The following is a 13,021-nucleotide window of genomic DNA, read 5'->3' as shown; positions in this document are numbered from 1 at the left end:
AAGGAGAGACTTCCCCGTGAGAAGGTCAGAAGTTTCCTGGAAGGGTCCCCCCAAACTTACATCCATCTGCCCCTTTGATAAATGAAAGCCAGTTTCTCATCTTCCCCCACCCCTCTTACTTCCGGGGAAGGGAGTGGCAGAAATGCTCCAGTTTCCCGCAGGAAGCTGAGAGTCAAAACACGAAGTTCCAGTCGTTTGCATGCGAGTCCCTCTCTCTGCTTGCCCCTTTCCCACACTGCATACATGCGGGTTGTTCCCTGCAAACTCAGATCTGGAGGCAGATTCCGGAGCCACAGGAGGGCAGAAATTACTGCACTGAAGGGAGTCACATTTCCGAAAACTCTCCCCCCCCCCCAATAAAGAAAAGTCCAGGCAGACAGAAAAACAACAAATCAGAGAAAGGGGCGAGGATATAGCCTCTCTCCCTGGAGGGCTAGTTTTCTATTGGCAATGGAGCATGTTGGTGCGGCCCATTCTTCTCATTGCCGTGGTGCTTGCACAGGGACGGCCTCTAGATCAGAGCCAGGCCAAGTAGGTACCACCCATATTGATTTTGGCAGTGGTGAATGAGATGACCCGAACCTACCTGGGGTTTGCTCTCCTGCGTTTGTTACCTGTCAGTAAGTCCCAGTTTCTTCCTTCTGGAAGGGAAGAGCTTTTCCTGGACAATCTGCAGGTCAGGCTGATAAGTATCTCAGTACCTGCCTGTAGATTTCAGTGCTTTCCTGTTTCAGCCTTTCTTTCTTATCTTACTGCCGTCCCACCAATCACTCTTAGCCAAGAACTTTGGTCTCAACAAAAAGCACATTTTTTTCTGAGAAAGCCATTGTATGTTTACATGCAATCTGTTATTAATCTTTACAATGACTTCTACAGATGTACCGATTGCAGTAGTATGGTTTCATTGCTATGGCTTTAGAACACAAAAATAATTATTCCAGTAGCAGTTCAAAGGCTGTTAGTTGTTCTGAAAAACGCAAACCCTGTCTAGACTAGTTGTGGAATATCACCAGAGCAGAAGAGCCTGCTGTTTGAGAACCAGGGCTGGAGATACAAGGCCCTGCACTCATAAAAAGAACCCCCTGGGAGGAGTCTAGAGAGGACCATCTCTTGATCTGCTAACTTTGGATTGTTTCTTAACACAAGGGTCCAGGATGACTAGGCCCTGGTCCAGCTTTTGAGGTGCTTAGCAGCAATTTTAAAAACTGTTGAGATGCCATCATAATGACCTACTGTGGCAATGACTAGTCTAACACCCTAACTTCCTTAGAGTTGTTGTGAGGTGAAGACAGGAAAATAACGGAAGCCACTTTGAGTGCACTTCTGAGGTAAAGGCAGCAGAGACAAGGAGAATAGAGCATAGCCTCTCTTTTACAGAATAAAGAAAGGGGACGAGTTCAGAACTTCCCTGAACTGTCACAGTCAGTGTGGTGTTGTGATTGTAGCATCTGTCTGGGATTTATGAGATCTAGGTTTGTATTCTCAATCTGCCACAGAAGCCTGGAGGCGGACTGAGGGCCAGTCACGCACTCTCAGACAGATCTAATTCCCAGGATTGTTACTGTGAGGATAAAATGCAAGACAGGAGAACGATGGGAGCTACTAGTGATCTACACTTGGACAAAGGCAGGGTAAAAAAGCAAACCAGTCAATTATGAACCAAACTAAATACTGCACCGAGGAATAATTTCCAAGAAATCATTATTGTCTGTTTTCAATTAAAGAGACAATATAGTTTCCACATGCTCCTGTAAGAATGGGAAAGACTTTTGTTACAAATCTGACTACGTTGGTTACAGTTCACAAAAAGGGGTAATGATTCTCTCTTAGGCTACATCAGATATTGCTGTAACTCTTTTGATGGAAGGCAGAACTGCTCTTTCAGTATTCAAAATACCATCAAATACTGGGAGCACAGCAAGTGAGGGGCAGGGAGTGGGAAAGACCCCCAGAATCACTAATGAAAGTGATGGGCGTCTTGCCTGCATCTCCAGCTCCTTCTCTCCCTTCTACAACGGTTGGGGAAAAGGAGGCACCCTGGATTTCCCCACCCCCCTTCTTCTTGCAGAACCGGGACAGCGTATCTAATTTTGAACAGTGCATATTGAAAAACCCAGAAAACAGGGCCAGGTATACATGGGAGACATTTTTCTACAAACCCATGGCAACACTTCTCCCAAGGTTTGCTAAAAATATCCCAAAAAGTTTTTTAAAAAATAAAAAATTTAATAGGTGGAGAAACTTCTACCCTGTCATGAACATAAGAGAAGCCATGTTGGATCAGGCCAAGGGCCCATCCAGCCCAACAGTGGCCAAAAAAACCAGGTGCCATCAGGAGGTCCATCAGTGGGGCCAGGACTACTAGAAGCCCTCCCACTGTGCTCCCCAGAGCACCAAGAATACAGAGAATCACTGCCCCTGACAGAGTTCCATAAATACCCTGTGGCTAATAGCCACTGATGGACCTCTGCTCCATGTTTATCCTATCCCCTCCATGGGATTCCAACTGCCAGTCTGGAGGTGGGAGGAGCAGCTGCTCCAAGAGCTAGGTGTGTGAGGAAGGAGGAAAAACAAAGCCGACCAATATCACTCACCCCCATCCCACCCCCATGGGAGCCTGGCTAGATGGGCAAAAGTTGACTTGAAACTGCTATATCCCTGGCACTGTGGGAAGGCAGGGAGAAGGCCAAGTGGGGAGCTGTTGCTGCCCACATGCCATTGCCCAGTAAGGCGACAGATAGAAGCAGCAGCAGGCGGGAGGGATTAGGGGGCCCACCATATCCCCATTACTACTGTGTGATTCAGGCAGGAGGAGATGTAGGTGCAGGAGGCTGACCGGGTGCCTGATCAGTGGCCAACATGGAAGGAATGGGACTCCTGCCTGTGTCTGAAGAGTCCCCTCTTTGTTACCACCACGTTTTTCTGAATTCTAGATTGCACACTAGTGGGATTGTAAACACTTGTGTTGCAGTGCACAGTTTGGTGGACTTGAATGGGCAAGGCCTGGGTTCATATTTCTGCTCAGCTGTGAATCTCATTTGCTCTTGGCCTAACTTCCCTCACAGAGCCACTTGAGGATAAAACGTGAGCACCCAGTGCCTTAGAAACACAATTGAAAGGATCCAGGTGGGCAGCCGTGTTGGCCTGAAGCTGAAGAACAAAGTAGGAGTCCAGTAGCACCTTTAAGACCAACAAAGTTTTATTCAGAATGGAAGCTTTTGTATGCATGCAGACTTCATCAGACAATGGAAGGGGGTACAGTGAGCAGAGCTACTTATAGCTGGTGGGCAGTGCTACCAACTTTGCATTCTGAGCCACTGCCTATCAGCAGCTCTGCTCGCTGCACCCCATTCCATTGTCTGATGAAGTCTGCATGCATACGAAAGCTTCCATTCTGAATAAAAGATGCTACTGGACTCCTGCTTTGTTCTACAATTTAAAGGAGATGGCTGCATGGATGAAAAGGGCTTATAATGGCTTCAGGAGAAAAAAAAACAATGCAAGCATAACGCAGCAGAATCCTGGCTATGAAAATCCCCTTTCTGGTTTTCCTTCCATCTGGAGGGGAGGGGGGCTTCTAGTCAATAAATTAGGGGACTCCAGTCTGGCAGTTATGACATTCCCCTCCCTGCCCCCCCCCCAAAAGTCAAGTCAGCCCAGTTTTCAAGGTAACATAACTTTATCATAAGCATAACACAATCATTTGTTTAACTGAAAGCCAAGTGGTATGAAGATATCAACTCTGATAGGAGCAGGATCTCCAGTGTCCTTCACAATGGGTTCAGTGAACACAAGAAATCCCAGCAGATGGTGCCCAGTAAACCAAAGGAAAGTAAAAGTCCAGAAAACGGATTTAATCTTGCACGGCCTTCTCTTCTTCTGTGGACCCTGCAGTTGTTCTTCTCATGCTTGAGCGGAAAGGAGGCTGCAGGAGACCCAGGGGGAGGGTCCATTCAGAGCTCCCCTTTGGAATAAGCTGCTATTCTTTGTAATGCGAAATGCGTTAATTGTTTGAGAAATAAGCTACAAAGAAAAAAGGGAATGTTGGGAAATGGAAGGAAAGATGCCTCCATTTCACTCAAGTCCATTTGGGTGCCTATAGGACTAAAAAGAGTGGGGGGAGGCTCTTGGGAATATTTTCTTCTTTATGGTCCTGGTTGAAGAAAAGGTCTTAGGAAGAGATTCTGAGGTGGCCTTTTCCATACACCCAAAATAAGGGCAGGAGGGTCTCTCCATGAAAGGAGGCTCCAGAGAACTCATAGAGAAGGGCTGCTCGGTCAGCATCAAAAAAGGACACTCGACCCCCAGGATAGTTCAGACAGACTCGGATCCTCTTGAGCTCCCCACTCACAGTCAACAGTCTGTAACAGCCATGGCCTGTTACAGAAACCTTGTAGCTGCCCCCCCACTTCCCTGCTTCCCAGATCCCTTCGTCAGGATTCAAGGTGAAGGTTCCCTTCCTCCTGACAGATTTTCTGGCCACACCCACAGCCCATGCTTCCTCACTTCTCACAAGGACTTCCCAGAAATGGCAGCCTCCTGTGAATCCCTCACGGCCCAGCACAATATACTCCCCGTCAAATCTCTCAGGATTGTGGGGCAGAGCCTGAGTTTTTAATCCTGCTTGCACACTTTTCTGATCCTCAGACAGGATGAGTCGTGGATGGGCCGTGTCTGGATCCAGAGTCACATTTGCTGTTGAGGGAAAATGAGGACAGAAGAATGGCATCAGCTGAGGGATTCCACCCTCTGACTTGTTCTGTTTCCTTCTCTTGCCACTCATGGCCTTCTCCCACCTTCGCCACACTCTCCCTTGGTGAAAAGGCTCTCCTGCCTCCTCCTGCCCTTTTAAAAGGCAGAGCTGTTTTCCTGTGGGCTTCCTGTGTGATCTACCCTGAGCTGGAAAAATGGATGGCTCAACAGCCACCTTTGGTGGAAGAACACCAAGACTTTCCTTATAAACCTCAGCCAAGCTCTTGCACAGAAACTGTTCTCCCATGATTTCAATGTGGCAGCAGGTAGGTGAAAAGAGCCAGTTCATCCCCTCAGAGTTCATCTTTTATTTCACCCTTACTGACATCCTCAGAACACAAAGGAACTGGCTGTGGCAGGGAAAGTAGGATTTTGAGGAACGAAACAATAGTGTTTAGTAATGTTATCTCTGAGAACACCAAGTAGAACACAAATTGTAAGGTGAAGCTTTTTAGTTTAGAAATAATTGATTAGTGTATGAAGAAAAATGTACCTTTCTGCAGGTGAAGTCCAAAACCCAGAGTGTCTGAGGAAGCAAAGGGACAGAAAGTGAACAACAGAAAGAATTGCTTATCACAAATCTTGGGATAAAATTATCAGTTAATAACTGTCTTTTTTCTCTTGGGAAGGGTAGGTGGCATGGTATAGCCTCAATTCGTCAGATCGCAGAAGCTAAGCTGGGCTTGTACTTGAATAGAAGACCGAAGAAGACTCTGCAGAGGGGGGAAAACAGCAGTCTCTGTTTCTCACTTGCCTTGAATACCTCTTAATGGGGCCACCATAAGTCATTTGTGACTTCATGGTACATATCTTAGAAGCTACTCTGGGGCAGAGAATTGTGTACAACTATGCAGATTCATTTTCACAAGTCAATTTGAGTTACCTGAGAGTCACTTCCGAGGAATTATGGTAAGGACTGCAGAACAAGAGTCCAATCCAGCTAAATTTAGAACGATTCGAAACAGAGGTTCCACAGTGCCATCCTGAGCAAAGTTACACCCTTCTGAACTCACTGATTTCAATGGGCTCAGAAGGGTGTAACTAAGACAGCACTGTGATCCCCTTGAGACCATTCTGTGGGCTCAACAAGACATATTCAAGCAAACATACATAACCAAAGGGATCAGTTTTGATCAGTCCAATTAGGCCACAGACGCTTTACAAAGAGGTGACCCTAAAAAGTATCAGGTGGACATCTTCATTAAATGAACAATGCCCTTAAGGGCAGTTTCCTCCCCCTCCCATTCATTTTAGGGGCCCCTTCTACCATCTATCTACCTTGAAGTTTGCCAGTGCACGGTCACACAAACGCCTACAGATCAGCAATATAGAACCAATTTTGAGAAATCCATATAATGCAATTGTGAGCTAAAGCAGCAGAATTCTGACCAGAAAAATTTACATGGTGAATTAAAATAGCCTTCTGATACATACATTCCCCATGTTCCTGGGTTTGTTAATCATATAAGCAGCCTGGAGCAGACTAAAACGCATCTGGCCCACTCTAATGTCCTGTCTGAAATTCCTGCAGTGATTCTTCTTTACCTTTAAATTGCTTCTTGATGCCCTCCTAAAGGGTATTTAAACTTGAGAAGTCCCAGATGTCCCACTTCAGTACAAGAGGTAAAGCCGCTGGATTCTCAAATGACTCCCATATTTCATACCTGGAGAAAATCTTGTTATGGTGCTGTCCATACAATTCAGAACCCACACACACACCCTTCCCCCTGGATCAAAGAAGCAGAGGAAGGAACTGACAGTCTAGAGCAGGGGTCCTCAAACTACGGCCCGCGGGCCAGATGCGGCCTGCTGAGGACGTTTATGCGGCTATAGCAGCGCCCGCCTCACGGCCTCACTGGATCTCTTTATTTCAGTCTCTTTGGGGTATTTTACTTGTTTATTTGATGGAAATATACTTCACTTCATAGGGGACCACAGCAGCTTTGTTTATTTTTCCCAAAAATATAGGCTCCCGAGAACTTTAACTTAAACCACAGATTTATTATAACACACAGTCTTTAAACTGGGGATATGGGAGATATTTACACAGGCTAACACGTTGCTCAGTTGTTTCAGGCTTTACATTAACTTTTTCTTCCTTTGAGTCTCTCAGTTACACAGTTCACAGTTTCCCTATAACTTGCTCTCTCCACCTCTAGCCAAGGTCTGGCCTCTTGGGAATGATGTGCCAAGTCTCACCCCTCGACTGGAGTCCCTCTCTCAGCCCTTCTGGTGTCTCAGACCCACATCCACTCCCTCAACCACCTCACTAGATCTTCAGAGTTGTCTATAGGTGTCTGTGACCGTTCAGGTCTTGACTGACTCACACACACAGCCCTCTTGGCTGGTTTTGTCGAGCTTGCAGCCTCTGGAAGTCTTTCCCGCCACTGTCTCAAGCTCCTTCACAGGATCAGCTGTCCCCTCAGCCTCTGTCCGGCACGAACTGACCCTCTCAGTCTCTGTCAGGCTCCAACACTGACCAACTGACTGAATCCCTGCCCCAGCAGTTTCTGTCTCTCACAGACTTTTTCCTCCCTGAGAGCCCTGAGCACTTTGCCCCCACCCTCAGGTCACCTGACGCAGGCCCTGTGCGTCTTCAGTTTCTGGTTAACCCCTAGCTTTCCGTCACAGCGGCCCACCGGGTTATGGCAAAATCAGACCGGAAGTGACGTTCGACCTAAACTCGCGTTAGCAACGCACACTTCCGGCACTGGGCTGAGGCGGCGGAGACAGAGTGTGAGGTGATACCGAGGTGAGGTGAGTTCCCAGGCCGGGGTGTGTGGTGTGGGGAAGGGAGAGAGATGCAGAAGACGGAGAACTGACGGCCCGCGGCCTTGTACAGTAACGGCAGTCCGGCCCTCCAACAGTCTGAGGGACAGTGAACTGGCCCCCTATTTAAAAAGTTTGAGGACCCCTGGTCTAGAGAGACCAGCTGATGCTGAAAGAACATAAAGATGGGGTGGGCCTCTTTGGAGATGAATGTTCACCTCATTGTAGTTCCTGCTTTCTTAAGAACTGGATCTGGGTTCCTTACAGCCAGACTGCATCTGCAGGGAATGGCTACCAAAAAATAAAACTGAGCCCTCAGATTGCTTTCCACTCACACTAGCTGGTTTTGTGCACAAAAATAGTACTGTATTTGCTAATTTCTGCTGCTCCTTGTGGAGTAATTTGCTGGGACTGTGGCCACACATGTGAAGGACCAAAATTACATTAAGACCTGAGAATCTCCTGTCTGCAGACTGGCAACCCCTCCCTGCGAGCGTAGTCGCTAGAATAAGTTAGCCTCATTGCAGAATGGCAAACAAAGAACAATACACTTGTGCATTCTTTCAAGTTTCTGGAAGTTGCTTCTCAGGGGAAAGGGGCGTAAGAAATTCACATGTCATTAGGCAGGTGCTTGCAAATAACAAACCATAATTAATGGGGCGTGGTTATTAGATCAGGGGCAGGACCACTGACCACGCAGAGGGAGGCTTCCTCCTCCTCCTCGCGGACTCCCCCCTTCGCACCGGCCTCTTGCAGAGCGACTCTCTTGGCTATTGCCACAAAGCTGGCCAGCTGCTGGTTGGGGCGGAGGCTGCTGGGCTGAGCCCTTCCTCTGCACTGGGGACAGGAAGGCTCCGCGGCCCCCGCCTCCCTCCAGCTGCGGGTCAGGCAGGCTCGGCAGAAGTTGTGGCCGCACTGGGCGACGGTCACTGGGTCCCTGAAGAAGTCCAGGCAGATGGAGCAAGAGGCTTCCTCGCAGAGCTCCTTCAGGGTACCTTCAGCCGCCATGGCAGCCGCCTCCGCCAAGCGAGGAGAGAGACGAAGAGAGCTACTTTCGCTTTCCCTTCCTGGAAATCAACCCCCTGCCGGCGCCCAATCAGCGGCCGAAGACGAACCGGCGCCAAGAAAGAGAGTGGCGGGAAGACAGCCCTTGGCAGGGAATTCGATCCTGATGGGGAGCAAAGTCTGAGTTCAGCGCAGGCTTCATTTGGGGCAGGAGCTCACAGGAGCCCCGCTCCGGAACCTCTGAATTGTATCCTGCTTTCTTTCTTAACCCCACCCCCAAAAAACCACCTTGCTTCTGGGCTCCATTGCTCAACCCCCTGTGAGAATTTTGCTGAGCTCTAAGCGTTGACAAACTTTCCACACACACAAATAAGGAGGAAATAACCCAAACATATGAAGCAGAGAGGTAGAAATCTTCATCATGCCACTGTGACCACGTAGGAGAAAGTACTTTTAAAAGTATGATGGGAGTAAGGTTTTATTAGGACAGTTATCATTTAAGAAGCAGTTTAAGGTAGATGCTGAGCTGATATAATTTAGGACACCTTCTGGTGATGTCAGGGGTGTGTGGCATATGCAAATGAGTTATGCAAATGAGTTGTGCTAATGAGCCCTGGCATCTCTTTTTCTATGAAATGACCCCTGGTTCAGCGGCACCTTTAAGACCAACAAAGTGATATTCAAAGTATACGGAGAGAGGTTCCCTTTACCCTCCTTCGGCTGCTATTTGGAGCACCCAGGAGGGAAGGGGAGAGGCTTCCCTTTGGCCTCTAGGGCCTGGCCCGTGCAGTGTCCCAGGGGCTGAAAGGTTTCCCTGCAGGGCTTGACGGGGGACGGGGGGTTGGGTTTCCAGCAGCTCCCCCCACTCCACCCCCCCCAAAAAAAAATCCTGGAAAGGTTCCTCCCAAAGATGAAATTAAGTCTGTGACAGAAAACCAAGAGTGCCTTGACCTGGATAGCCCAGGCAAACCCGATCTTCTCAGATCTCAGAAACTAAGCAGGGTCGACCTGGTAAGTGTTTGGATGGGAGACCTCTTTGGAATACCAAGTGAGGAAGACAAGGGCAGGCTTTATTCAGCCACCTCTCTGAATATCCTCCTGGCCCCCAGTAGGGGTCAGTCACCAGAGGACACCATGACTTCCAGGTGTGTGCACACACACACACACACAGAAAATAACAAAAATACCAGAGAGAGAGAGAACCTAGCAGTAAACTTCCTGAGTCTTTTCGTTTCCCCGCTAAAACACCATCCGTATGCTGACTCCTGTTGCAAAGCAACAATGAAAAGATACAGTGTTTGAGCAGAAATGCCACTGGGGACAAAAGAGCCCAGAAGCCCCTTCCCCTTGCTTGATTTCCCTATTTAAGCGGCAGCTTCCCTAGCTACACTTTGGGCAAGGGGGGGAGAGAAATCTACATGCGGCCAGGGCTTTTTTTGTAGCAGAAACTCCTTTGCATATTCGGCCACACACCCCTGATGTAGCCCATCCTCCTGGAGCTTACAACAGGCCCTGTAAGAAAACCCCTGTAAGCTCTTGGGAGGATGGGTTACATCAGGGGTGTGTGGCCTAATATGCAAAGGAGTTCATGCTACAAAAAAAGCCCTGCAAGCATCCCAAGTATTCCCCCCCTTAGAATCAGCACCATCTGAATCCCACAAGGCTAAATTCAGTCTCAGTAGGGTAGCTATCAGTGCTTCTAGCAAGTTTTGGGGGAGGAGTGTTCAGGGAATGAGCTGCCTCTGAGTAAAATCCCAGCTGCAAGATCTCCCCCACCCCCTTCTCAGCTCAGTACATGCCAGGTGTTAGCTACTGGGGAGAGCAGCCCGCCTCAGCACTGACCGCCCAAGGCCCCTGTGCAGGCATCCAACAGCCCTGCCAATTCATTTTGCTGGTTTCAGCTGGAACAGCTGGAAGGGGGGGTAGATCCAGATGGGCACCTGTTTTGGTCTGAAGCAGCAGCACAAAGTCTGAGTTCAGGGGCACCTTTGAGACCAACAAAGTTTTATTCAAGGGATCAGCTTTTGTGTGCAAGCACACTTCCTCCGATACACTGAAATGGAAGGTGACAGTTCACCGATATGCAGACAGTGGAAATTACCATACAGTGTAATGACAATGTTTTAATAGATGCAAAAACAAAAGAGGAATAAGATGTTAAGTTTCTATAGTCACTATTTGTTTGAATTTAATTTCTGGAAAAACACTGATGATGCTTTCAGGAGGAAAAGAGATCCATTTTTCACAGGTCCTTCTGTAGGAAATTGTTATATGATCCTGGCTACACAAAAAACGACAGCAGTTTTTTCTGTTGCTACATCAGATCTTCATGCAGGTTTTTTGGACAGTGGCAGAACTGCTCATTCCATGTTCCAAATGGCCGTTGAAGAAGATGATGACATTGCATCTATATTCCACCCTCCACTCAGAGCAGCTCACAATCTCCTTTAACTTCCTCCCCCACAACAGACACCCTGTGAGGTGGGTGGGGCTGAGAGGGCTCTCTCAGAAGCTGCCCTTTCAAGGACAATTCCTGAGATGGCTATGGCTGATTGAAGGCCATTCCAGTAGCTGCAAGTGGAGGAGTGGGAAATTAAATGTGGTGTAGTGGTTAGAGCATCTGCCTAGGATCTATGAGACCAAGGTTCAAATCCTTGATCTGCCACGTTCAAATCCTTGATCTGCCACGTGGTGTAGTGGTTAAGTGCGTGGACTCTTATCTGGGAGAACCAGGTTTGATTCCCCACCCCTCCACTTGCAGCTGCTGGAATGGCCTTGGGTTAGCCATAGTTCTCGCAAGAGTTGTCCTTGAAAGGGCAGCTGTTATGAGAGTCCTCTCAGCCCCGCCCACCTCACAGGGTGTCTGTTGTGGGGGGGAGAAGATATAGGAGATTGTAAGCTGCTCTGAGTCTCTGATTCAGAGAGAAGGGCAGGATATAAATCTGCAGTCTTCTTCTTTTCCCAGATGAGAGTCCGCGCACTTAACCACTACACCAGACTGGCTCTCACACCAAACTGGCTCTAAACATTGTGAATGCAGCAATCTATGGGTAGGTGAGTGGGACAGACCTCTGGACAATAAAAGGGATGGGCATCTTTGGGTGTCTCTCCAGCTTCTTCTCTTCCTTCCAGCTGTTGGGAAAAGGAGGGGCCCTGCATTTCCCTTTCCCTCTCTTCTTGTGGAGGGGGGACATTAGCATCTAATTTTGAACCTGGCAGCCCAGCATATCAGAAAATCCAAAGAATGAAGCCAGATACATGCAGGAGATATTTTTTTACCAGGCCAAGGACACACTGCCCACCCACCCCACCACCCCTTTGCAGAAAAATCCAAGCAGCAAAATTGCCCATGTAGGCTTTTCATAAAAGACTGAGATCTTGCAAACTTAGGGTTTGTAGAATCTTTCGGGCTCAAGTGCCGTGTTCTACTGGAGAAAGTTTTCCTTCCAGACGTTTCGTTCTCAGCTGCGGAGAACATCCTCAGTGGCGTTGCAGCCGGAGCAGGCGCTCTGATCTTCTTGGCTGCTGTGCTCTGCTTTCTCCAGTAGAACACGGCACTTGAGCCCGAAAGATTCTACAAACCCTAATGATGTTACCAGCCGTGAAAACCTGAAATCTTTGATATTGCAGACTTCTTGTTTTGACTTTCAGTTTGGGAAGGGAGGAGAAGCCGCCGGGAGACCTCTGCAGGCAGAGCAGGAGATGCAAGGCCTGCTTCCATCACCCACCCAGGCCACCACCAAGAGAGCAGGGTGGGTGGCAGAGGAGTTGAAGTTGCCTCCACCACCCCAGCCCTGCAGGATGTCAGAGAGGAGGAATGGGAGCTGCTGCTGCCTGGCGCCATTGCCCAGTAAGCCCGACAGTGGAGGTGGGGCCCCATGAGTGGAAGGGGGAGGGAGGGAGGGAAAGGAGACCCCCTGGTTTCTGCCCACCAATGAAGCAGGAGATGGCAGCACCTTAGAGTGGCTGTTCAGGGGTGAGCACAGCAAGCGAAGTGAGTAGGGTGGGATATCCCCCCCCCCCCACAAGTCTCAAGGTGCCCCTGCTTGTTATCACCAGATTTTCCAGGAATGTAGATTATTTCAGGGGTGGCCAAACTTGCTTTATGTAAGAGCCACACAGAATAAACAGCAGATGTTCATGAGCTGCAAGACAAGAAGGAAGGCAGACAGGCAGATAGATGGGGAGGGAAGAATAGAAAGAAAGTAACTTTTAATGCCTTCTCCAAGCAAGCTGATGGAGTGGTGGGGGCTTTGAGAGCCACACAATGTGTGTGACAGAGCCACATGTGGCTCCTGAGCCACAGTTTGGCCACCCCTAGATTATATATTAGTATGACCATCTGTGCTGAGAGCCAGTGCATTGCACAAGGTGGTAGGACTTGAACTGATGGGGCCTGGGTTCAAATTCCTGCTCAGATATAAGATTCCCCGCCTCTTGCGGGGGGGGGGCTGAATATCTGTGGACTGGAAGGCATTATGCCCTCCCCCCACAC

General features: G+C 48.6%; 1 protein-coding gene across 1 annotated transcript; it reads right to left on the bottom strand.

Annotated features, from left to right (window-relative positions):
• Positions 1-3,660: 3,660 nt before the first annotated feature.
• LOC132571802 (butyrophilin subfamily 1 member A1-like) lies at positions 3,661-4,783 on the bottom strand. Its single transcript, XM_060238595.1, has one exon. The coding sequence runs from the start codon at positions 4,781-4,783 to the stop codon at positions 4,172-4,174; it is 612 nt and encodes a 203-aa protein (XP_060094578.1). The 3' UTR covers positions 3,661-4,171.
• Positions 4,784-13,021: the final 8,238 nt, after the last annotated feature.

The sequence above is a fragment of the Heteronotia binoei genome, chromosome 5, assembly GCF_032191835.1.
Source record: "Heteronotia binoei isolate CCM8104 ecotype False Entrance Well chromosome 5, APGP_CSIRO_Hbin_v1, whole genome shotgun sequence".
Lineage (NCBI taxonomy): Eukaryota > Metazoa > Chordata > Lepidosauria > Squamata > Gekkonidae > Heteronotia > Heteronotia binoei.
This window is presented reverse-complemented; position numbering and strand designations above follow the sequence as displayed.